Here is a 25,156-nt window from a genome sequence, read left to right on the forward strand (position 1 = left end):
CTTGCCTAAAAGCATAAGATTTTGATTAGAGTTTGCTTACTCTTGGAGATATTAGCTTCACCAAATCTAGTCCCAAGTAATAATAAACTAATATCTAAAGGTAGAGTAGTTTGCAATAACGTATTTATTATCTAAAGTACATTACTCCAGAATGGGATAATTACTGGACAGAACCAAAAGATGTGTATAAGATTACCTAAATCTATGAAGCACCTCCAGCATCTGTCTGAATTAGCGTTGTTCATCCAATGTTACCTTTCAGGTGTCAGGTAGACCCTGTGCAAAAATTTGGTTTGAATTAACTGGTCACTGGTAGAGATTACCGAGGTGGGAAATGTATCCAAGACTATATCCCAGTCATCCATAGCTAAAGAAGGAATACCAATTACTCATTTTTGGAAGCAATTATCCAATCTAGAGTTGTTTAAGCTTAAGAGTTCAGTATAAATGGCAGATGGAGGTTTGGGAAGATCTTTGGTTAAAAGTAATTGTTCTAAATCATCAGTTTTAAGATTAGGAGGTTGTGACCCAAATTGTGATCTATAAGCATGATGAAGTTGCAAGTGTCGAAAAAAATGCTTGTTTGGAAGATTAAACTGGGCTTTGAGTTCATTAAATGTATAAAGAGATTTGTCATGTTGTATGTGGGTGATACTCTTAATCCCATAACGTGCCCATATAACAGGGTCATGAATGGTTAAGAAATGTGGAAGTTGTGAGTTACTCCACAATGGAGTGAAGGGAGAGATATTGCCAGGTTTTATCAAGGGGGCCCTAGCTGCCCTTCATGCCCTCCAGGTTGTCACCATAGCCAACGTGACTCGAGGCTTAAGCTTAGGGTTCCTATACGGTAAGTTAGTTAACTGTTCATATGACCCCAATGTTGCTGCCTCAAGCTTCACTGCTGGATTTGTTTCATCTTGCGAAAAACCACCATCTGATAGTTACAAGCACAGACGCCCAATAATATTTTTGAAAGTGCGGTAAAGGTAGTCCACCTCTGCACTTGGGAAGTTGTAGTATGTCAAAGGCTATGCACGGTTGCTTTCCTGCCCAAATAAAACTTAAAATAAGTTTGTTGATTCTTTTAAAAAATTATAATGGGAGCCAAACTGGGCATTGTCACAAAAGGTAAGTGAATTTAGGTAGAAAGATCATTTTTATAAGATTTATTCTTCCAATTAAAGTGAGTGGAAGTCTATTCCAAATTGTACATTTGGTTTCTAATTGGTGGATAATTGGAGCCAGATTAAGAGATTGGTAAGTGTAATGGTGGCCATACATGGTACAATTTTTTTCATCCAATCTTACCATTTCTATGTAATATAAGGGAACTGCCTAAATTATCCTTTCAGTATATTCACAGAATTTTCCCTTATACTACATAGAAATGGTAAGATTGGATGAAAAAATTGTACCATGTATGGCCACCATAAGGGTCTTTAGTGATTTGAATACTTAGATATTAAAATTTACTGACTACCTGTAGAGGAAGATATAAATTTGATGCTGCAGCGGGAGCTGTAGCTAGGAAAAATAATAGTGACTTGGCCCAATTAATCTTGATACCCGATATTCTGCCGAAGACATCGAATAAACAAAGGGCAGCTGTGAGTGAGGAACCGGGGTCGTTTAAATAAAGGAGGACATCATCGGCATAAAGTGATATCTTTTCGTACAGGTTGCCAATTTCCAATCCTTTCACAGTGTTGGTCTGTCTAATATAAGCTGCAATAGGCTCCATGGCTAGCGCAAAAAGACTGGGGGATTGGGGACAACCTTGTCTAGTGCCTCTTTCGAAGTGGAGGAATAGCCTGACCTTCTTACCCACCCACCCCACTAGCCACCAGTCTGACCTATTTATCCCCTCAACGACCACACTAGCCTCCAGTCTGACCTATTTACCCACCCACCCCACTAGCCACCAGTCTGACCTATTTCCACACCCACCCCACTAGCCACCAGCCTGACCTATTTAACTAGCCTGACCTATTTACCCACCGATCCACCCCACTAGCCTGACCTATTTGCCCATCCACCCACCCCACTAGCCTGACCTATTTACCCACCCACCCCACTAGCCACCAGCTTGACCTATATACTCACACACCCAACCCACTAGCCACCAGCCTGACCTATTTACCCACCAACCCCACTAGCCACCAGCCTGACCTATTTACCCACCCCACTAGCCACCAGCCTGACCTATTTACCCTCTCACCCACCCCACTAGCCTGACCCATTTACCCACCCGTCCACCCCACTAGCCTGACCTACTTATCCACCCGCCCACCCCACTAGCCACCAGCCTGACCTGTTTACCCTCTCACCCACCCCACTAGCCTGACCCATTTACCCACCCGTCCACCCCACTAACCTGACCTACTTAAACACCCATCCACCCCACTAGCCACCAGCCAGACCTATTTACCAACCAACCCCACTAGCCACCAGCCTGACCTATTTACCCACCCCGCTAGCCACCAGCCTGACCTATTTTCCCTCCCACCCACCCCACTAGCCTGACCCATTTACCCACCCGTCCACCCCACTAGCCTGACCTACCTACCCACCCGTCCACCCCACTAGCCTAACTTATTTACCCACCCACCCCACTAACCACCAGCTTGACCTATATACCCACCAACCCGCCCCACTAGCCACCAGCCTGACCTATTTACCCACCCACCTCACTAGCCACCAGCCTGACCTATTTACCCACCCCACTAGCCACCAGCCTGAACTATTTACCCTCCCACCAACACCACTAGCCTGACCCATTTACCCACCCGTCCACCCCACTAGCCTGACCTATTTACCCACCCATCCCACTTGGCACCAGCCTAAACTATATACACTAGCCACCAGCCTGACCTATTTACCCACCCCACTAGCCTGATCTATTTACCCACCCACCTTACTAGCCTGACCTATTTACCCACCCCACTAGCCTGACCTATTTACCTACCCACCCCGCTAGCCTGACCTATTTACCCACCCCACTAGCCTGACCCATTTACCTACCCATCCACCCCACTAACCACCAGCCTGATCTATTTACCCATCCACCCCACTAGCTCCCAGCCTGACCTACTTAAACTAGCCACTAGTCTGACCTACTTACCCAGCCACCCCACTAGCCACCAGTCTGACCTACTTACCCACCCACCCAACTAGCCACCAGTCTGACCTACTTACTCACCCACCCACTATGTGTCATAGTATTTATTTTATTAGTTACATCTTGCTATTACTGAGTTCGACCTCTTTTTGCTTTTAGAACTGCCTTGATTCTTTGTGGCATTCCTCAGATTTTGGTCATATTGACATTATAGCATCACACAGTTTCCATAGATTTATTGTCTGCACAAACGTGATATGAGACCACCACATCATGGGGCTAACGCTGCATTGTTGTGTGTTTTTTTGTGGGGGAAATGCTGCCTTATTATATGTGTTTAATTGTCTAATTACCTTTAGGGTCACTTTGCCTGTGTTTTAGGAAAAAAACTCAGGGCCCTTTTGAGTTACACTGTTACATTACAGTTGGCTATGCCCACATCATGGCCCATGTCATGGCCAAGCCCATTCTGGTGCCTGAAGGTGCCCCAGATCTTGTAGGATCCTAGCAACGCCCCTGTATCTCTTTATGCCGCTTTGAGTCCGACAGGAGAAAGGCGCTATACAAATACTGACATTATTATTATTATTATTATTATTATTATTATGCCCCTGAAGCCAGGCTTACAGGCAGAACCGCTTATGTATAGCAAGCCCATAGTTTTAAATTTTACAAAGCCACATCAACCTGCTTGGTTACTCTGCTTTATGAATCTTGGAATCAAAAGCTAAAATATAATTACTTGATGTAGATGGGTTTTAAAACAATATATTAGGGCTGGTTCACTTCAAGAGCTTTTTCTAAGCACTTGTGATTTTAAGAGCTCTTGCAAATGTGATGCCATGAGTTTGTTCTCACTTGAGCAATGTGATTTTATAAAAATCACCCATAGCATTTCATTAGCAAGAGCTTTTCAAAATCACTACTGTAAAAAAAAGCTCTTGCCGTGTGAACCAGGCCTCACTGTTTTTTAACTGCAATTTATTGTGATTTTTTTCCCCATGTATCCCTATGCTGTCAAAAACCCGAGCGGTTCTTGCCTTTTTCATGATTGCTAACTCAGTAAAGGACCAGCCCTTAAAGCGTTGCTATCATATAAATCCGGCATAGCGGGGTCTAAACCCTCTATAACAGTAATTATAGATTGACGGTATACCTTGAAATGAATTAGAGCACTCAGTTTATGATTTTATATAAAAAATTGTATTTGCTTATCATACAGCATATATACAAAATATGAACAGTTCCAAGTAGTGTTTCCTTCTAACAGTATTCCATCTCATCAAGGCTCTATAGCCAAGCGATCATCAATCTTAATCTAAGCACATTCAAAAAGAATATAACAGTTGTGTTATGTAGAATAAGATCAAAAGTAGTCTCATCTGTATCAATAGCTGTGTATCTAGTAGCTGTGTAAAACTTGTAGTAATCTTCTTAAAGAAATAGCATAAAAATAACTTCTAAAAAAACTTCTTGCTAACATCTTAACAACACTTAATGCTGAAAAATTAATAAAGTAAATCACCAGAATGTCTTACTGTCTCATCTTTCATGGGTAGAATACAGCTTACATGTAATTCAAAGTAATACATTCTTTTCTTTAGGGTTTAACAATAACTATTTCTTTCTTTAGAAGGACTGTATTGATTATTAATATTTAGATTAATAATATCTGTGTGTAATAATTAAGAAAATGTGCATATATAATTACTGCAGTAATGTGAGTTTAACTTGCTTCTCTGTCTTCACACAGAAGCCTCTTTAAATGTCAAGGCCACGCACTAACATAACAATAATGCTCTGGCTTTTTGTAACCAGTACGTCTATTATTTGCCAGCTTGCAAGTTATAATAATCTCATAAGCTTTACAGCCTGGAATATGCTATGTCACAGAGCAATCTAAAGTACTCTAACTTTTCACTTTACACTTTCACTTTAACACATATACATATGACATATTTTCCTGCATAAATAAAACAGCTAGAATTCTGACAATGCATCCTCTATATATTGTATATTTTCATATATATAGTATACATTTGCGAAAATAAATATATTAATTTGACATGGAATGCATTTTCTGAAGTCATATTTGCTTTAGTTAAAATTTGATCATTATAATTGTTTAATGTCTATATTTCATACATAGTTCTCTGCTGATCCTGGCCAAGCAAGTGGAAGCACAGACACAGAATGTATTCAGCAGTTCTACAACCTACTTACCATTTCCATTGAAATATCTAAAAAATGGTCAGCAAAAATTTCTGGATTTGTAGATCTCACATCAGATGATCAAACGTTGCTGATAGAAATGGCATTTCTGGAGCTTTTTCTATTAAGACTTTCAATAAGGTAGTTATGCTTCCTGTCTCTGGTTTCAGTTTTTATTTCCATAAATAATTTGTATATGCAAACATTGTTGGGACCACCAAATATTGTTTCAGAGGAGAGGTATATACTTTTGTTAGCTTCCTTTATTAGCTTGTCTTATATCAAAACCATTTAAAGGATACCCGAAGTGACATGTGACATGATTAGATAGACATGTGTTTGTACAGTGCCTAGCACACAAATAACTATCCTGTGTTCCTTTTTTCTTTCTCTGTCTGAAAGAGTTAAATATCAGGTATGTAAGTGGCTGACTCAGTCCTGACTCAGACAGGAAGTGACTACAGTGTAAACCTCACTGATAAGAAATTCCCCTTTTTTACCTCTTTCTTGCTCTCAGAAGCTATTTTCTGCTAGGAAAGTGTTTTATAGTTGGAATTTCTTATCAGTGAGAGTCACACTGTAATCACTTCCTGTCTGAGTCAGGACTGTGTCAGCCACTAGGGATGTAGGCGAACCGTTCGCCGGCGAACCCCTATGGGCTGCTACTACTTCCGGATCGCTATGACCCAGAGTAGTACGGCTGCGCTGGGCCGGCGGTGCGCTTCTTTGATCGCGCGCCTGTTGCCGGCTACTCTCTGTGCATGAGCGTGACGTCACTCATGACGTCACGCACATGTGCAGAAAGTGCCCGGGAACAGGCGCTCGATCAAAGACGTGCACCACCGGCCCAGCGCAGCCGTACTACTCCGGGTCATAGCGACCCGGAAGTAGTACAGGGTGAGGTGTTTGCCGGCGAACGGTTCCTGAACCGTTCGCCGACATCTCTATCAGCCACTTGAGAAAGAAAAAAAGGAACACAGCATAGTTATTTGTGTGCTAGGCACTGTACATACACATGTCTATCTCATCATGTCACATGTCAGTTCGGGTATCCTTCAATCACCAGCATTATGTAAACATATTGTTCTGTTTTTCAAGTGATGAAAATTCCTTTCATCTTTTTATAAATATGGTGGAAAAATTACTAACAAATCATAACAGGCAGTTTTCATGACTGGTGAGAAAGTGAGAAAGTGAATGAGATTTTATGTCACTTTATAAATAGTTTATAAATACAGTGAAAATGCAGTCTGACAAAAGTGACTGAGGTTGTTGTCAAAAACAAATGAAAATATAATTATAGACATTGATGAATATACCCCTGAGTGTAATCATGGTTTGTTTATAACATCTTAAAGAGACTCCGTAACAAAAATTGCATCCTGTTTTTTATCATCCTACATGTTCCAAAAGCTATTCTAATGTGTTCTGGCTAACTGCAGCACTTTCTACTATGACAGTCTCTGTAATAAATCAATGTATCTTTCCCCTGTCAGACTTGTCGGCCTGTGTCTGGAAGGCTGCCAAGTTCTTCAGTGTTGTAGTTCTGCTATGAACTCACCCTTTCTGGCCCCTCTATGCACACTGCCTGTGTGTTATTTAGATAAAAGAGAAGAGAGAAGCTGCTCTAATCAGCTGGATAAATCGTCCTCTGAGCTGGCTGGGCTTTCACATACTGAGGAATTACAAACAAGGGCAAAGCTGTTTGCAAGAAGAAAAGAGCAGCCTGAAACTTCAGTGCATGGGGGAAAGAAACACACAAATGATCTCTTGAGATTCAAAAGGAAGGGTGTATACAGCCTGCTTGTGTATGGATGTATTTTCTATGTGTGGACATACTGTACATCAACCTACTTCCTGTTTTGGTGGCCATTTTGTTTGTTTACAAACAAACTTTTTAAAACTGTTTTTAACCACTTTTAATGCGGCGAGGAGCGGCGAAATTGTGACAGAGGGTAATAGGAGATGTCCCCTAATGCACTGGTATGTTTACTTTTGAGCGATTTTAACAATACAGATTCTCTTTAAAGTGGTATGAAACTCAGCATGTTTCCTTTGCTCTAAAATATTATTTAAAGCATAAAATCTACTACCACAAAAAATTGTAGCAGAACAGCATTCAAACAGTTAACCACAGCTGTTTCTTCGTCAATGGAAAGCTTGGTGCCACATCCGAAGAGGTCATAACATTATCTTTTGTTTACATTCCTTAGTCTGCTACAATTAGTATACATTCCTAGCTGTGCTGAAAATGAGCTTTCTCTGCTGTAGAAGCAGAGATCTGAGACACGATCAATAGAATCGATAGATTTTAATATATAAATACGGTAGCTATGAAATAAAATGCAATGGCAGCTTTAAGAGCAGATAAATTGTACTTTGGGAATTTGTAAATTGTAAACAGAAAATATAACTTGTGCACAAAAGCAAATATTGCAACCATATAGGTACTAAAAAGTAGGAAAACACATTTTTATTGAATGTTATGTCAGAGTTTTATCTCACTTTAAGGCAGACATTCAGTCACATGAGCTACATTCCCTTGTTCCTCATCTTTTCAGTTATTCACCATTTTTTTTTTTAATTGTCTATAACTTTTTTTTTTTTTTTTTTACATTTTTGGGTTTTATATTAGCACGTTCCTCAGAAGGGTCACAATATAATCCCTACCATAGTACTATCTCCATTGTCGATTGTAAACAAATTTAGAGAGGAGAAGGTGTTTATAAAAATACAAAATACTTTATTAATCACCAATAATATAAACAAAATAATTATAATTGACCAGAACAGCACAGATTTGGGGAAAAAAGGAACCCCATCGCCAAGTTCATGGATCTCACAATCACCTGGCCTATGCCAAAAAGGATCTTCAAAAATTGTATGGAACTAGCTAGTTCAGAAAGTAAGGGATCCCTTATTTAAAGCATATAGTTCCTCTTATGACACATGAAGAAAGCAAATCCACCAGGATATAGTCTTTATGCAGTTAGCTGTAGTGCCAATATTAGTAATTGCATGTTGCTGGTTGTACAAATGAAGAATTGTTGCATTGAGCAGATTTTATGTGATATGGACATATAACCATTCAGGATAGGAGTATGGGAGAATGACAGTCCGCCAGGAATAATTCCTTATGCAGCCCCAACTCTAGTTATCAAATCCAATAGAGAGATCTTTTAAAGTTGTCACAGTGATAGGTTCATCAAACATACTTCACATATGATGAGCACATAGCCTTTCAGAAGTATGAGTATGGGAAAATGACCGTCCATCAGGATAGTTCCTTATGCAGCCCCAACTCTAGTTATCCAGTTCAATGTGGAAATCATTGTAATCTCTCATAGGAATGCACCTCACAGCAGTAATGAAAGGATAAACCTGTATTTCATACATCAGCATAGTCCATAACAATTCAGATTAGCACAGTTGCACATCAAGCATTTGGATTCAGTTCATGAGTCATCAGTAATGACATGAAGATGATAATTATATACTCATCCCAGATCCATCAAGCAGCAGTGTGAGGAACGAAGCCATAGGCGATCCGGAATACCCCGCACCGGATGTCTGGTCAATAAGAGAGCCCTCAAGCCGACCGGTTTTGCTGGTCAGACTTCCAGCATCATCAGGGCAAGCTCAGCGGTATGCTGGTTGTGCTGCGAATGTCGGCCTAAAAATGGCGCCGGGCGGCCGAGGAACGCCACCCCGCCCACCGCCGCCGACCCGACCCCGCCGCGTCATCACCCAGTGAGAAGCAGGCCGGGAAAGGAAGGGGGCAGAGAAGCAGAGTGTGTGACGCCCCTTGGTGAGAGGACGCCCTATTATTTCGGGCTGTGGGTAACTTACTGAAAATGCGAGTCGTTATGTTGATACCCACCTACAGCCCCATGTCAAAGCACTCCCTTCTTATGTACGGGATACAACCCATTTTTTGACCATTTTGGATGAAATAAATATACCTGCTGGTGCCTGGTTTGTTACTCTCGATGTCGAGGCCCTTTACTTCAGCATACCCCATGTAGAGGGTTTAGAAACTATTAGATCCGTACTAACGTCACTGCCGATCGACTCTATTCCACATAACATGTTTTTGCTCCAGTTGTTGGAATTCATTTTAACCAATAACTTCTTTATGTTTGACTCCACCCACTACCTCCAGGTGCAAGGCACAGCGATGGGGACAACTTGTGCCCCATCCTACGCCTGTCTGTACATGGGGGAGTGGGAACGCTGTATTTTTTCTGTACTTACCTGGCATCGTTACATTGACGATATACTTTTGATCTGGACAGGTACGGAACAATTGTTAAAGGATGTGGTGGTCCTATTAAATGATAATTTATTTAATCTCAAATTTACAATTACGATGGATACCCACAGTGTGTCCTTTTTGGACATCACAATATCTGTAGATGAGAATAGGATGTTACAGACTAACCTATATAGGAAACCTACAGCAGCAAATTCGCTGTTACATGCAAAAAGTTTTCATCCGACACACCAGATACGGGGTATTCCGGTGGGACAATATTTGAGGGCACGACGGAATTGCTCGGACGATACCGCTTTTCATGCCCAGGCAGCTGACTTACAGGAACGTTTTTTAGCATGGGGTTACTCTAAAAAATTTCTTAAAAAGGCATACCATCGTGCCCGTGACACCCCTCGTTCCAATTTATTATATGATCAGACACAGCAGCAAAAATTCCCTATAGAAAAAGATAGGGGACTGGCCTTTGTCATGAGATACTGTGGACAACATTTTCATATTCGCTCTCTACTGCAAAAACATTGGCACATGCTCACAAATGTACATAGCAAGGAAATGAGCAGCGCTACTTAAAAACAGACTAGTGCCTACCTGCAAAAGAGTGCAAGCCCCACTTGTGGGGTCGAATACACACCGAGCATACACATGACCTGTCTATCACTAGAGGAGGATGTTGGTTTCCATTAAGTGGTAGACAGGTCATGTGTATACTCGGTGTGTATTCGACCCCACAAGTGGGGCTTGCACTCTTTTGCAGGTAGGCACTAGTCTGTTTTTAAGTAGCGCTGCTCATTTCCTTGCTATGTACTAATGTAATTCGTTTTTGGTCAGCTGCTCCCACTTAACAGCCATGCTTTTGGTGTATATGCAGAGCTTCTGTTTGGGTTCAAGGTGCGTTTGTAGTTCCTGGGGGGGCTCAGCGCATCTCTGATGGAGGCCATTCGGAGGCGGCCTGGTGTTGCGCTGATCCATCTTTTGCACATGCTCACAAATGATCAACGGGTAGCCCCCTTTGTTTCTGAGAAACCTTTGATTACTTTTAGATGAGCTGGCACCATAGGTGACAGCCTGGTACGGAGTCATTACTCGGGCAGAGATAAAACTAAGAAAATCTGTAACTGTAAGGCCCTGGGGACATATCCTTGTCAATCTTGCAATCAGTGTAGGTATATTCATATTGGGAAACAATGTTTTCTTCCCACACGTAATATTACCTTGACTACTAGACACTATACTAACTGTGGAACAGAGGGGATTATCTATCTCCTTACCTGCCCCTGTGGGGCTTTTTATATTGGGAAAACTGGTAGAGCATTGAACAGACGGATCTATGAACACACATATGGTATTCAGGAAGGCCACCAGACTCCGGTTGCTCGACATTTTGCCCGCTGCCAAAATGCCAACCCTAGGAAGATCCGATTTTTTGGTTTGGATAGGGTACATCAGGACCCTCGGGGTGGTGATTGGGATGGGAGACTTCATCAATGTGAGGCCTTTTGGATTTACAAACTCAGGGCCTTTCGTGAATCTGGCTTAAATGAGGGTATTGATTTCACACCATTTCTGTGATAGGGACATTGATACCCATTTTTTTCGTGTTTTTTTCTTATTGGGTGGGTCCCTGTTGGGATTGTCTGGTGCGCTCTGCTGGCTCTTTTTACCTGGCCTTAGGATTAAATTACTTCTTGGTCACTCCCATCATAGGTATTTGATGATCATATTACTTTTACTTTTGATTTATATGGTTTAATGGGGTGCCAAGGGTGATGCTCTTTCCTCTCCCTTTTCTCTACCCTTCCATCCCCCTCCCTCCATCTCCCTACCTTTCCCTCCCCCTTTTTTTGCTCCTTCCAAGTGTGACCTTGACCGTATATTTTTATATAATTTTTCAAATATGAATTGTCATTTTTTGACATTTATCCTAAAACATGAATTCTGTGTTTATCTTTAAAAAGTATATTTTTTCTCCAAATGTTGATTTAGTATGTTATTTTGTTGATTTAAAAATGACTTCTATATGCTGATTTGTGGTGGTGCATGTTATGGCCCCCCTGCGGTCATTATAGTGTCCTGTGGCCCTCCGTGCGGACGCGTTGTGAGATGTGACAATGAGGATGTTTGGTCACAGGATCCTGTATATATGTTGGGGGATTCACACAATGCGGATTAAATGTTTTATTACTGTGACTATATATTCTTATTGTGACTTATGTTTATTTATTTCATATTTGTTTTCTTTGGTTTCCTCCTTGTACCTCTTGCTTGCATTCGTGCTGGGGTCCGCAGGGCATTGGACAGTAGGGGTGATGGTGTATCGGGTGGCCGGGGGCGTAGCCTGTCGCCTAGGCAGCGGGCGCACGTCACGCCCTATTCCTATTGGTGACTGAGCGCTGCGGCTCACCGCAGGACCATCTGGCTGCGTTGCGCCTCATGAACGGGCCACGCCTCCATCATGACCCGTCGTCGCACGCAGCCGACTAACCTCTCACCAAGGGGCGTCACGCACTCTGCTTCTCCGCCCCCTCCCTTTCCCGGCCTGCCTCTCACTGGGTGATGACGCGGCGTGGTCGGGTCGGCGGCGGTGGGCGGGGTGGCGTTCCTCGGGGCTGCATAAGGAACTATCCTGGCGGACTGTCATTTTCCCATACTCTTACTTCTGAAAGACTATGTGCTCATCATATGTGAAGTATGTTTGATGAACCTATCACTGTGACAACTTTAAATGATCTATCTACTGTATTGGATTTGATAACTAGAGTTGGGGCTGCATAAGGAATTATTCCTGGCGGACTGTCATTCTCCCATACTCCTATCCTGAATGGTTATATGTCCATATCACATGAAATCTGCTCAATGCAACAATTCTTCATTTGTACAACCAGCAACATGCAATTACTAATATTGGCACTCTAGCTAACTGCATAAAGACTATATCCTGGTGGATTTGCTTTTTTCATGTGTCATAAGAGGAACTATATGCTTTAAATAAGGGATCCCTTACTTTTTGAACTAGCTAGTTCCATACAATTTTTGATGATCCTTTTTGGCATATGCCAGGTGATTAATATTGTGAGATCCATGAACTTGGCGATGGGGTCCCTTTTTTCCCCAAATCTGTGGTGTTCTGGTCAATTTTAATTATTTTGTTTATATTATTGGTGATTAATAAAGTATTTTGTATTTTTATAAATACCTTCTCCTCTCTAAATTTGTTTACAATTTGCTATGTCAGTGTCTTAGACTCAGGAGGAGACACCTTTTGATACTTAAAATTTTTTTGACCTTTGTCTCCTATCTCCATTGTCGTCTAGGGCTAAGGCAAGGGGAAGCCAATTAATTTATCTGTATGTTTTTGGGATATGGGAGGAAACTGGATTGTCTGGAGAAAACCCATGTAGACACAAGTAGTGTTGGGCGAACACCTGGATGTTCGGGTTCGGGAAAGTTCGCCGAACATGGCCGCGATGTTCGGCATGTTCGGGCCGAACCCCGAACTCCCCGAACATCCCGCTTTTGGGGGCCCTATGGGGTCGCAGGCATAAGGGGGGAGCATGCCCATGCTGTTCGGCCCTGTTCGGCTGGCCATTCAGCAGTTCGGGCGAACCCCGAACAGTTTGGCCGAACACCACCACCACCGAACTCGAACATCACCCGAACAGGGTGATGTTCTGCAGAACCCGAACAGTGGCGAACACTGTTCGCCCAACACTAGACACAAGGAGAAGTGCTATCCACTAATAATAATAAAGCCCGGGCCGGGCTCCCCAGCCTTCACAAAGATGACCGCCGGAGCAGGCCGCGGCTGCCCAGTCCGCATAGCCGCGAGTGCGGCTGCGCAGCTCTAAGGCCAACCCCCCGATCCACGTAACAGGCTGTTTCCTGTAGCGTGGATCGGGGGGTTGGCCTTAGAGATGCGCAGCCGCACTCGCGGCTATGCGGACTGCACAGCGGCGGCCAGCTCCGGCGGCCATCTCTGGAGAGCCTGACCCGGGCCTTGCGGTCGGGGGACGTTCGGGGGGATATTGAGTGGTGGGGACCCGGCGGAACGGCACGGAGGGCGCGGACAGCGTCCTCCGTGCCTTACAAACTGACACAGGTATCTAACTTTTTTTTTTTTAGAAAACAGGCCTCATAAGTCCTGTAACCATATCAGCCCGCGTAGATTTTTCACCTTATGCATCAGAGCAATTTTCACCTCCCATTCATTTGCTAATAACTGTATCACTACTTAACACAATTTATTGATATATATATCTTGTTTTTTCCATCACTAATTAGGCTTTCTTTGGGTGGTACAATTTGCTAAGAATTATTTTTAATAAATGCATTTTAACAGGATTAATAAGAAAAAAATTGAAAAAATGCATTATTTCTCAGTTTTCATCCATTATAGCTTTAAAATAATCCACGCTACCATAATTAAAACCTATGTATTTTATTTGCCCATTTGTCTTGGTTATGACACCATTTAAATTTTGTCCCTATCACAATGTATGGCGCCAATATTTTATTTGAAAACAAAGGTGCATTTTTTCGGTTTTGAATCCATCACTATTTACAAGCTTATAATTTAAAAAATGTTTGAAGTATACCCCCTTCACATGCATATTTAAAAAGTTCAGACCTTTAGCTAACTATTTATGTTTTTTTTAATTGTAATTTTTTTTTCATTAAAAATTTTATTTGGGTAATATTTTGGTGTGGGAAATAAACAGTTAATTTTTAATGTTATTATATGTGTAAATTTTAATGTAAAATGTATGTAGATGTAGTTTTACTATTTGGTCACAAGATGGCCACCTTGAGTTTATCTTTTTCTCCTTGTGCTTCTCGATCACCGGAAGCACGAGGAGGACAGGGAAACTTTTTTTTGCAGAAAGACTGAAGCCTCTAGTAAGAGAGCTTCGGTTTTTCTGCTTGGGACACGGATCAGTGATCGGGAACCATGTTCCCGTTCACTGATCCCAGGGCTACCGGGGGACAGCACGGGGACGCGCCCGCGATCGCTCGTAAGAGAGCGCTGAAGCGCGGCACTGCAGCAGAGCAGCCGCCTGGACGTGAGGATCACGTCCAGGCGGCTGAAATGGTTAAAGTACATCCGAGCTGAAGCTTGGATACAAAATTAGATATTTACCTAAAGAGAGGGAAGCTGCAGCAGGATCCTATGAAAGCTTCCCTCAGTGTTCTAATGCCCCTCCCCCTTTACTGCCCCCCCCCCCCCCGGAGGACTGGCGACAAGGCATTGTTGCCAATCATAGCAGGGTCGCGTGCCTCCTCTTCTATCAGCAGGGCCATGCAGTAGCTGTGCGAGCAGGCCCGCACATGTGCAGTAAGCCGGTGACGCTTGTGTACGAGGGGCTCCGTGCTACTGCGCATGCACGGTCGTACTTGTAACAGGCAGTGTTGCCAACCGTCAGTAAATTTATGGATTGTCCAGCTGGCTGGATGTTGTAATGGTTAAGGGCTCTGCCTCTGACATAGGAGACCAGGGTTTGAATCTCGGCTCTGCCTGTTCAGTAAGCCAGCACCTATTCAGTAGGAGACCTTAGGCAAGTCTCCCTAACACTGCTACTGCCTATAGAGTGTGTCCTAGTGGCTGCTGCTCTGGCGCTTTGAGTCCGCCAGGAGAAAAGCGCGATATAAATGTTATTTGTCTTTGTCTAAATAATGTGCTAATTTTGAATGCCCGTAAAGTCCGTAAGTCTCACTGCGGTGTCCGTAATTAATCTGTGTATGTGGTCTGACTGGGGGCGGGGCTGCCAGCTGCTGCGTGACTTCTTGCTATGATCCTGAGCTGTGGACCAATCAGAGGACGTTGTTTTATCTGCTGGGCTACAATAATATGGCAGCGCTCAGCTGCAGGGATAGAAGCCCTGGAGTGACAACATTAAAGCAACACTGCGTGGATATCTGAGCCACAGGATGTGGAAAGCTACGGTCAGATTGTCCAGGCTGAGTAATGACAGCGTTACTATGGCACTCAGTGGCCCAGGCTTTCCTTGCTGAGAGGAGGTGAGATAAGACTTCACAGCACCGAGCCTCAGTGGAGTGATTAGCACAGCGTGCTGGCTTCCCTGTACACGCCCCCTCCTCCACTAGCCTCCTGCACTCACACAATCATCGGGCTGTATACTCTATTTAGCTCACTAACACAGGCACACAATCCTCCTGCACTGGATGTGGGGCTACAAAAAAAGTCTACAGCTACAATAATGTGCTGCAGGACTTCTTCCTCCTCTCAGTAAGAATAATACTTTTTGCAAATTGCCTTCTGAACAATGTTATTGCTGCTTAGGTCGGCAAGGGGGGGAAGGGGATGGGGTGTGCGTGTGGTGTGTGTGTGGTGCTGCCTGTGTGAACGCACATTGATATTGAAACGGAGCTGTGTGCATGTGTGGTATTAACAGTGTGTGCAGTAGGTGTGAGCAGTTTGTGCGGTGTGGTATTTGTGGTTTGCAGTGTCTGTATGGTGTTTGCAGTGTGTGTGGTATTTGTGGTTTGCAGTGTGTGTGTGGTGTTTGCAGCGTGTGTGTTACGTGTGGTTTGCAGTGTGTGTGTGTAGTGTTTGCAGTGTGTGTGGTATTTGTGGTTTGCAGTGTCTGTGTGTGTGGTGTTTGCAGTGTGTGTGGTATTTGTGGTTTGCAGCGGGTGTGGTATTTGTGGTTTGCAGTGTGTGCGGTATTTGTTGTTTGCAGTGTGTGCGGTATTTGTGGTTTGCAGCGTGTGCGGTATTTGTGGTTTGCAGCGTGTGCGGTATTTGTGGTTTGAAGCGTGTGTGGTATTTGTGGTTTGCAGTGGTATTTGTGGTTTGCAGTGTGTGTGTGGTGTTTGTAGTGTGTGTGGTATTTGTGGTTTGCAGTGTGTGTGTGTGTGTGTGTGGTATTTGTGGTTTGCAGTGTCTGTGTGGTGTTTGCAGCGTGTGTGGTATTTGTGGTTTGCAGTGTGTGGTGTTTGCAGTGTGTGTGTGTGGTGTTTGCAGTGTGTGTGGTATTTGTGGTTTGCAGTGTGTGTGTGTGTGGTGTTTGCAGTGTGTGTGGTATTTGTGGTTTGCAGTGTGTGTGTGTGTGTGGTGTTTGCAGTGTGTGTGGTATTTGTGGTTTGCAGTGTGTGTGTGTTGTTTGTAGTGTGTGTGGTATTTGTGGTTTGCAGTGTGTGTGTGTTGTTTGCAGTGTGTGTGGTATTTGTGGTTTGCAGTGTGTGTGTGGTGTTTGCAGTGTGTGTGGTATTTTTGGTTTGCAATGTGTGTGTGGTGTTTGCACATTGATATGGAGCTGTGTGCATGTATGATATTTACGGTGCGTGGTGTGAGCAGTTTGTGCGGTGTGGTGTTTGTGGTGTGATGCGTGTGGAATTTGCGGTGTGTGTGGTATTTGTGGTGTGTGTGGTGTTTGCAGTGAATGTGGTGTGTATGGTGTGAGTGGTTTGTGTGGTGTGTGCAGTGTTGCTGTCTGTGTAAACAGACATGTTTTTATAATCGAGCTCTCCAGCCATGGCTTGTCCTCTGCATCTTCAGCCATTGTTAACTTCATCTAACATTTTGCTGGGCAGGTCCACATACACCACTTCTAAGTTCATGTATATTTGGCTCCACCAATGACCACACCCATGTTCTGTTGCATGGGTACGCCCATATTTTGGTGCGGCGCGATGGGGTGTCAGTAAAAAAAAATCCTTTGTCAGTAAATTTTCAGACGTTTGTCAGTAAAAAAATTTTTTGAACGTTTGGCAACACTGGTAACGGGAGGAGTGTGGCCCCCATGTGAATGATTTAGGGGTGTTATTGGAGCAGGTTGGGAAGCCTCAAAAGAATCCTGAGGCTGCCCTCAGGCTCCCTATAATGTACTAGGCGAATTACAAGTCACACAGGCATCACAATGTACTCAGCCATTAAGCTTTGTGTGATACAGGGCTATTGGAAAAATTAGTACAGTGATTTTTTATTTGAATTCGTAGTAGCTGTAGAGTATTATACTGTGTTAACCATCAATTAAAGCAGGGGATTGGAGGATACCATTTATCAGCTGACCTAAAATGATACTTAAAGGAATACTATCGATTGAAACGACTTTTGTTTTTAATACTCTATATTAGTGTACACATTACCACTAGTGCTAGGGGAACTTTATTTATTCACCCAGGTCTCTCTCTCACTATCCCTGCTTAAAAATTCATTTCTCACACAGCTCATAGTAGTTTGGGTCACCCTGAGCTGCTTGGTTACTCTGTCACACAGCTCACAAATATATTTCACTGTGTCACTCACAGCATGCAGCAGACATGAGGAGAAATAGGCTGATCTGAGGTGGTAACAGGTAACTAAATGAGCTGTAATATTGCTGGAATATAACTAGCTAAATAAATAGTCTGTGTTTACACTCAGACTGGCTGCCTGCTTGAGGTGATTCACTCCAGGCTGCATCCACTTTACAAGCTGCTGAGAGGGGCAGACCACTGTCTACAATTAGCCTTATTAGTATCTTTATCAGTCAAGAGAAGCAAAGATAATAAACACACCTTGCTAGAATATTTAACCCCTTACCACCATATCAATAAGATTCTTTCAGCAAGTTGATAATTAAACTATAAACTGAGGAGTTGATAGCAACTCCCCTGTGCAGAGACATGGTCTAGCCTTCTGGGAGCCCAGTATTTAGATACATTTTGTATCCAACACTGACGCCAAAACTGACGGAGGATTTTACAGCTGAGAGGCTGAGCTGTGTGAGGAATCAAATTGCTCCTAGTACTTGCCCTAATGTGTGCTACAACATACAGCATTTAAAAATAAATGCATACATCGATAGCATTACTTTAACTACTTTAGGACCATGGTGATTGAAATCTACGCCGTTTTGGTGGGTTCCTGGCTGGCAGGGCGTAGATTTCAATCACCGTCATTCGCCGTTTCCGTCGCTCCCCGCCGATCGCGCCTTTGAAACCGACTTTTCTCGCTGCAGCTCACAGGCTCTTCTTGTCTCTATGATGGCATGTGAGCCAGTCAGGAGCCAATTTCCTTGGCTCCTGGCTGTGTCTATCAGAATCAGAATCAGAATCAGAATCAGTTTTATTTCGCCAAATACAGCAGAGCTGTAGTCGGAATTATTTGTGGTACACATGGCATAGGTGACGTAGGCAGACATACAACACATACAGTTATAAAAATGCAGTAGACAGTTATAAAAATGCAGTAGACAGATAAAATAAAATAAAATGCTGTTTAAGGGCCCCGAGTTCATATTCAGATAGGAACAAGGCAGGCAGCGTCCGGGGCCGGCTAACCCGGCAGTTAGAACAGCAGGCCGGGCCGGGGGAGGTTGGAGTTCAGTGACCGTACAGCTTGGGGGAAGAAGGTATTCTTCCGCCTGGTGGTTTTGGATGGAATAGTCCTATAGCGACGTCCCAGTGGGAGGAGCTTGAAGTAGTGGCTGCCAGGGTGGGAGGGGTCACGGGAGATCATGGAGGCCCTCTTCCTCAACCTAGCGAAGTGGAGGAGATCAAGAGGCGGAAGCGGAAACCCGATGATTCTCTCTGCATCAGTTATGACTCTCTGCAGTTTCTGTTTGTCGCTGGCCGTTGCGCCCCCGTACCAGACAATAACTGAGGAGCAGAGGATGGATTCTATAGTGGCAGTATAGAAGCTGGTCAGCAGTTCCTTGGGCATGCCGAATCTCTTCAGTTGGCGCAGGAAGAACATCCTCTGCTGGGATTTCTTCTGAATTTTGGTGGTGTTGTGCTCCCATTTCAGGTTGTTAGTGAGAGTCGTGCCCAGGAACCGGACCGATGACACAGTAGAGACTTCCGTTCCTCCAATGATGACCGGACGGAGGGGGGGGGGATTCCTCCTGAAATCTACCACCAGTTCAACAGTCTTTGCCGTGTTGAGAACTAGGTTGTTGTCTCTACACCAGTTGTCTATTCTCTCGACCTCGCTACGATATTCCTGCTCCCCGTTGCTTCCAATTAGGCCAATGATAGTGGTGTCGTCTGCGAATTTTATGACCTTCACAGAGTCAGCGTATGAGATGCAGTTGTTGGTGTACAGGGAGAACAGTAGAGGTGACAGAACACAGCCTTGTGGAGCCCCGGTGTTGGTGGTACGTACGCTGGAGTAGTAGTTGCCAAGCTTCACCTGTTGCGTTCTATTTGTCAGGAAGTCCTTGATCCATGCTCGGAGAGTAGGATCAACTCCAAGTTGCATCAGGTTGGTGATCAGGATGTCTGGGCATATCGTATTGAACGCCGAGCTGAAGTCTAGGAACAGGATCCTGGCGTAGGAGGCCGGGCTGTCCAGGTGCTCAGTGATGTATGCCATGCTGACATTGATGGCATCCTCCACGGATCTGTTTGCCCTATATGCAAATTGGAGCGGGTCTAGAAGGGCGTCCGTGGACCCCTTCAGGTGGGCAAGGACCAACCGCTCGAGGAGCTTCAACGTACTATCAACGTAAGCCGCTCCCATTGGCTTACATCGATAGACACGGTCAGGAGCCAATTAAAGCAGCTCCTGACCGGCTCACATAACTCTGCCATAATAGAGACGGCAGAGTAGGTGTAAGGATATTCCAAGCGAGCGGCGATGATGGCGATTGCGGCGGGTATGCGCAGCAATTAGTTGGGATTCCGACGTTCTTGTACCAGTGGTCTCTGGTCCTTCAGGGGGCAGAGACGGCTGGTACTTAAAGAGAACCCGAGGTGGGATTTAATTATGCTAGTGGGGCACAGAGGCTGGTTGTGCACACTAACACCAGCTTCTGTTGCCCCATGGTGTGCCTCCAGGACCCCCCTATACCTATACCCCCCGCAGAGCTGGCGACACGCAGCGTGTCGCCAGCACAATGTTTACCTTCTCCTGTCTGTTAGCGCCGCTCCCCCGCCTCCTCCGTATCGGCGCTACCCGCCCGCGTCACTTCCCTCCAATCAGCGGGAGGGAAGGGACGCGGGCGGGTAGCACCGTACGGAGGAGGTGGGGGAGCGGCGCTAACAGACAGGAGAAGGTAAACAATGTGCTGGCGACACGCTGCGTGTCGCCAGCACTGTGGGGGGTATAGCGGCGTGCAGGGGGGTCCTGGAGGCACACCATGGAGCAACAGAGGCTGGTGTTAGTATGCACAACCAGCCTCTGTGCCTCACTAGCATAATTAAATCCCACCTCGGGTTCTCTTTAAGTGGTTAAAGTGTAACTGTCGGGCATAATATAAAAAATCAATTCTCTATTTTTATCTGGTAAACAAGTAATAAGGGTGCTAACCAGGCAATCCAAAAGTTAAAATCACTATTACTTTTTTGTTGATAAATGATCATTCCCCAATTTACCTGACTTTTATTTGGTACACACAAAATTTGGTACTCAAAAAGGAAGTTGCAGGGCATGCTGGGTTGTCCTTTTTTCCTTCTCTACTTTCCCTCAGACTTAAAGAGAAACTCCGGCCAGGAATTGAACTTTATCCCAATCAGTAGCTGATACCCCCTTTTACATGAGAAATCTATTCCTTTTCACAAACAGACCATCAGGGGGCGCTGTATGACTGATATTGTGGTGAAACCCCTCCCACAAGAAACTCTGAGGACCGTTGTACTCCTGGCAGTTTCCTGTCTGTGAACCTTGTTGCATCGTGGGAAATAGCTGTTTACAGCTGTTTCCAACTGCCAAAAAAGCATGCAGCAGCTACATCACCTGCCAACAGTAAAAATGTCACCATGTAATAAATGTCAGAATGTAAATTAGGGATTTAAAAGATTTTACAATGGGCAAACACTGACTAAATCATTTATACATAATTATTGTAAAAAATAAAGCACTTTTTTATTACATTATTTTCACTGGAGTTCCTCTTTAACTAACGCAGCCTGATTGACTGAAGCCTCTTTTCCTCCTGTTTTTCCCTCCCACGCCTCTGTTCCTCTCTGATTGGCCAATATTTCTCATGCTGAGACAATGCACTTTTTATTGTGAAGGGCAGGCAAATCAGGCAGAGGAGAGTAAGGGAGGATATGACATCAGGATTGACTTCAAAATAGCCACAGTTAATATGGGAAATGCTAAGAAGGATTTTCTCTTTTTTTACTGTAGAAAAATCGCTAAAATCAAAACGTGGACAGTCCAATACATATGTTATGTAAGTAGAGCAAGTGTTTATCTACTTATATATGGTTTTGTATTTTTTTAGATATGGCTGGCAGCTCCTCTTAAAGAGAAAACAAAGCGATGAGATAAACAATTGTATCTATCCTCCTTCTCCTAAAAATGACTTTTAGATATCCCACAGTTTTATGTTATGTGCAAAAATGTAAAAAAGCAGATTTTAGTGTTTTGTCTCAGCTGAATGTAACAGTCTGTCTCTGAGCCTCAGAGTGCTCAAATATATGAACTATTGACCTTTCTTTATCTATTCTCTTCTGGCAGAGAACTGGGCTTCCTAGAGCAAAGTATTTCATGGCTGTAATTCCTTATCAGTAGTCTGACTGGGTCTGACTGGAGAATACTGTTAGTTGCATAGGAGAATATTAACTCTTTCAGGCAGAGAAATAAGAAAAGCATCACAGCATATGTATTTGTGTGCTATGCACTGTACACACACATGTCTAGAAGATCTGTAATTAAAAATAATCCCGCTGGGGGATACTTACCTCAGGAGGGGTAAGCATCTGGATCCTTACGAGCAGGGGCGTAACTAGAAATCACTGGGCCCCAGGGCCGGTGCTACCATAGAGGTAAAGGGGGCAATTGTCCCAGGGCCCCAGTGCCTGTAGGGGCCCCCAAGGTGTCCCCCTCCAACTTAAATATTGTTCCCTGTGGGTCCCTGCAGAGTCTTCAGCAAAGTAGCATCTCACCTGGCCCGGCTCAGGGGCCCTGGGGGGGGGGGGGGGGATTTGGCTGCAACAAAGGGCCTCTATTGCAGCTTTGTGGTTGGGGGTGTCTATTGAGGGGCCCCTGGGTTAATTTTGCCTGGGGGCCCCATTGGTACTATAACCGGCCCTGCTGGGCCCCCCCTGCGAAACTTTGGATGGGGCCCCCTCTCCCACCTCACTTTCTGCACAGGTAAACTGAGAACCAATGTTATTCAGTTGGCTAGTGCACACTTGAATGTGTTAGCCACATGCAGATAAAAACAGACAGCAGTGAAGCACTGCACGCATTTTCTCTATCAATTACATCAGCTTCTGTGATAAAATGTACATGTTTTCACACATACAGACACACACGGTGTGCAGAAAATTCATAAAGAAAATCAACAGACAAGTGTGCTCCCAGTCTCAGCTTATTACACTCACTCTGTCCATCTCTGATGGAGCAGAACTGCCTCTGCAGAGTCCTCCAGCATCACTACAGTACACAGCACTTGGGGAAAGGTAGAGAGGTGAGAGGTTGGGGACTGGGCACTGTATACAAGACCCTACTAAACACTGATAAGGGACTGTCTACAAAACTTTGTATGATTCCTTATCAGTGGCTGAGCAGATGCAGTCATAAGAACAATCAGAAAGATTTTTCTCTCCCCTTAGTTATCAGTCTTAGTTGTCAGTCTTTTAGGACAGGGAAAAGAAACTTCTCTGCCCCAAGGGCCCCCCTGCAGCTGCATCCCTTGCAGGGTCTATTGTTACGCCCAGCTTACAAGGCTTTCCCCGTCCTTCTCCGTCCCTCCGTTATCCTGCCCGGGTCCCCCGAAGTGCGGTGAAGTAAATATTTACCTACCGTGATCCTGCACAGGCGCACTAGCCGCTCTTCATTTAAGGCGTAAATAGCCGAACCCGATCAATCCGCTCTACTGTGCAGGCGTGAGTCCGTTTGCACCTGCGGAGTAGAGCGGATACAATCAAGTTTGGCTATTTGTACCTAGCCCAAATGAAGAGCCGCTACTGCGCCTGCGCTGGATCCTGGAGAGGTAAATAAATCATCCCTTGTCAGGCTTGTCGGGGTGAATTGTGGGAGGATTCGGGGGAGCCAGCGCTGGATTCCCTGCAGCTACAGGGATGGGGGAATCCTCATTGTGACCCTGAGGCTTCCCCCTCCCGAGGTAAGTATCGCCCAGAGGGGGGGGGGGATTATTACAGAGTCTCTTTAAGGTTTCCTTTAAAAGAAAAATAATAACCTTTTAGCCAATAAGTCTTCTTCAGACTCGTTTCTTGTAGACTGACAAAATTAGAACACACGGAGTAGCTTCAACATTCCAGTAAATGTGTACATTTCCATAATTGCAGAAGAGTAAAATGAGCTCTTAGGTGCCTCTTGTCCTCTTAGTTGAGAAAAGTACTGATGGTATGTGGTATGTCAATACATCAATAAAAGAGCAGCAAGTTCAGTTGAGTACCCAACCTCAGCCATAAATCAGGTGGGTACCCAAACATATACAGTGGTTTGCAAAAGTATTCAGCCCCCGTGAAAGTTTTCCACATTTTGTCACATTACTGCCACAAACATGAATCAATTTTATTGGAATTCCATGTGAAAGACCAATACAACGTGGTGTACATGAGAGAAGTGGAACAAAAATCATACATTATTCCAAATATTTTTTACAAATCAATAACTGCAAAGTGGGGTGTGCGTAATTATTCAGCCCCCTTTGGTCTGAGTGCAGTCAGTTACCCATAGGCATTGCCTGATGAGTGCTAATGAATAAATAGAGAAAAAAAGAGAATCTTGGGAGCAACAACACCATGAGGTCCAAAGAACACACCAGTCAGGTCAGGGATAAAGTTATTGAGAAATGTAAAGCAGGCTTAGGCTACAATAAGATTTCTAAAGCCTTGAACATCCCACGGAGCACTGTTCAAGCGATCATTCAGAAATGGAAGGAGTATGGCACAACTGTAAACCTACCAAGATAAGGCCATCCACCTAAACTCACAGGCCGAACAAGGAGAGCGCGGATCAGAAATGCAGTGAAGAGGCCCATGGTGACTGCAGAGATCTACAGCTCAGGTGGGGGAATCTGTTCATAGGACAACTATTAGTCGTGCACTGCACAAAGTTGGCCTTTATGGAAGAGTGGCAAGAAGAAAGCCATTGTTAACAGAAAAGCATAAGAAGTCCCGTTTGTAGTTTGCCACAAGTCATGTGGGGGACACAGCAAACATGTGGAAGAAGGTGCTCTGGTCAGATGAGACCAAAATGGCACTTTTTGGCCAAAATGCAAAACTCTATGTGTAGCAGAAAACTAACACTGCACATCACTCAGAACACACCATCCCCATTGTCAAATATAGTGGTGGCAGCATCATGCTCTGGGGGTGCTTCTCTTCAGCAGGGACAGGGAACCTGGTCAGAGTTGATGGAAAGAAGGATGGAGCCAAATACAGGGCAATGTTGGAAGAAAACCTCTTGGAGTCTGCAAAAGACTTGAGACTGCCTGGGGTGGAAGTTCACCTTCCCGCGGGACAACGGCCCTAAACATAAAGCCAGGGCAACAATGGAATGGTTTAAAACAAAACATATCCATGTGTTAGAATGGCCCAGTCAAAGTCCAGATCTAAATCCAAGCGAGAATCTGTGGCAAGATCTGAAAACTGCTGTTCACAAACGCTGTCCATCTAATCTGACTGAGCTG

At 44.2% G+C, this 25,156-nt stretch overlaps 1 protein-coding gene across 1 annotated transcript in view; it reads left to right on the top strand.

Annotated features, from left to right (window-relative positions):
* Positions 1 to 25,156, top strand: part of NR4A3 (nuclear receptor subfamily 4 group A member 3) — a 231,670-nt gene that overhangs the window by 170,802 nt on the left and 35,712 nt on the right. The window contains exon 5 of the mRNA XM_068236490.1: positions 5,271 to 5,473. Coding sequence (XP_068092591.1) covers positions 5,271 to 5,473 — 203 coding nt within the window. The remainder of the gene's footprint in view (positions 1 to 5,270; positions 5,474 to 25,156) is intronic.

Source organism: Hyperolius riggenbachi, chromosome 5, assembly GCF_040937935.1.
Source record: "Hyperolius riggenbachi isolate aHypRig1 chromosome 5, aHypRig1.pri, whole genome shotgun sequence".
Lineage (NCBI taxonomy): Eukaryota > Metazoa > Chordata > Amphibia > Anura > Hyperoliidae > Hyperolius > Hyperolius riggenbachi.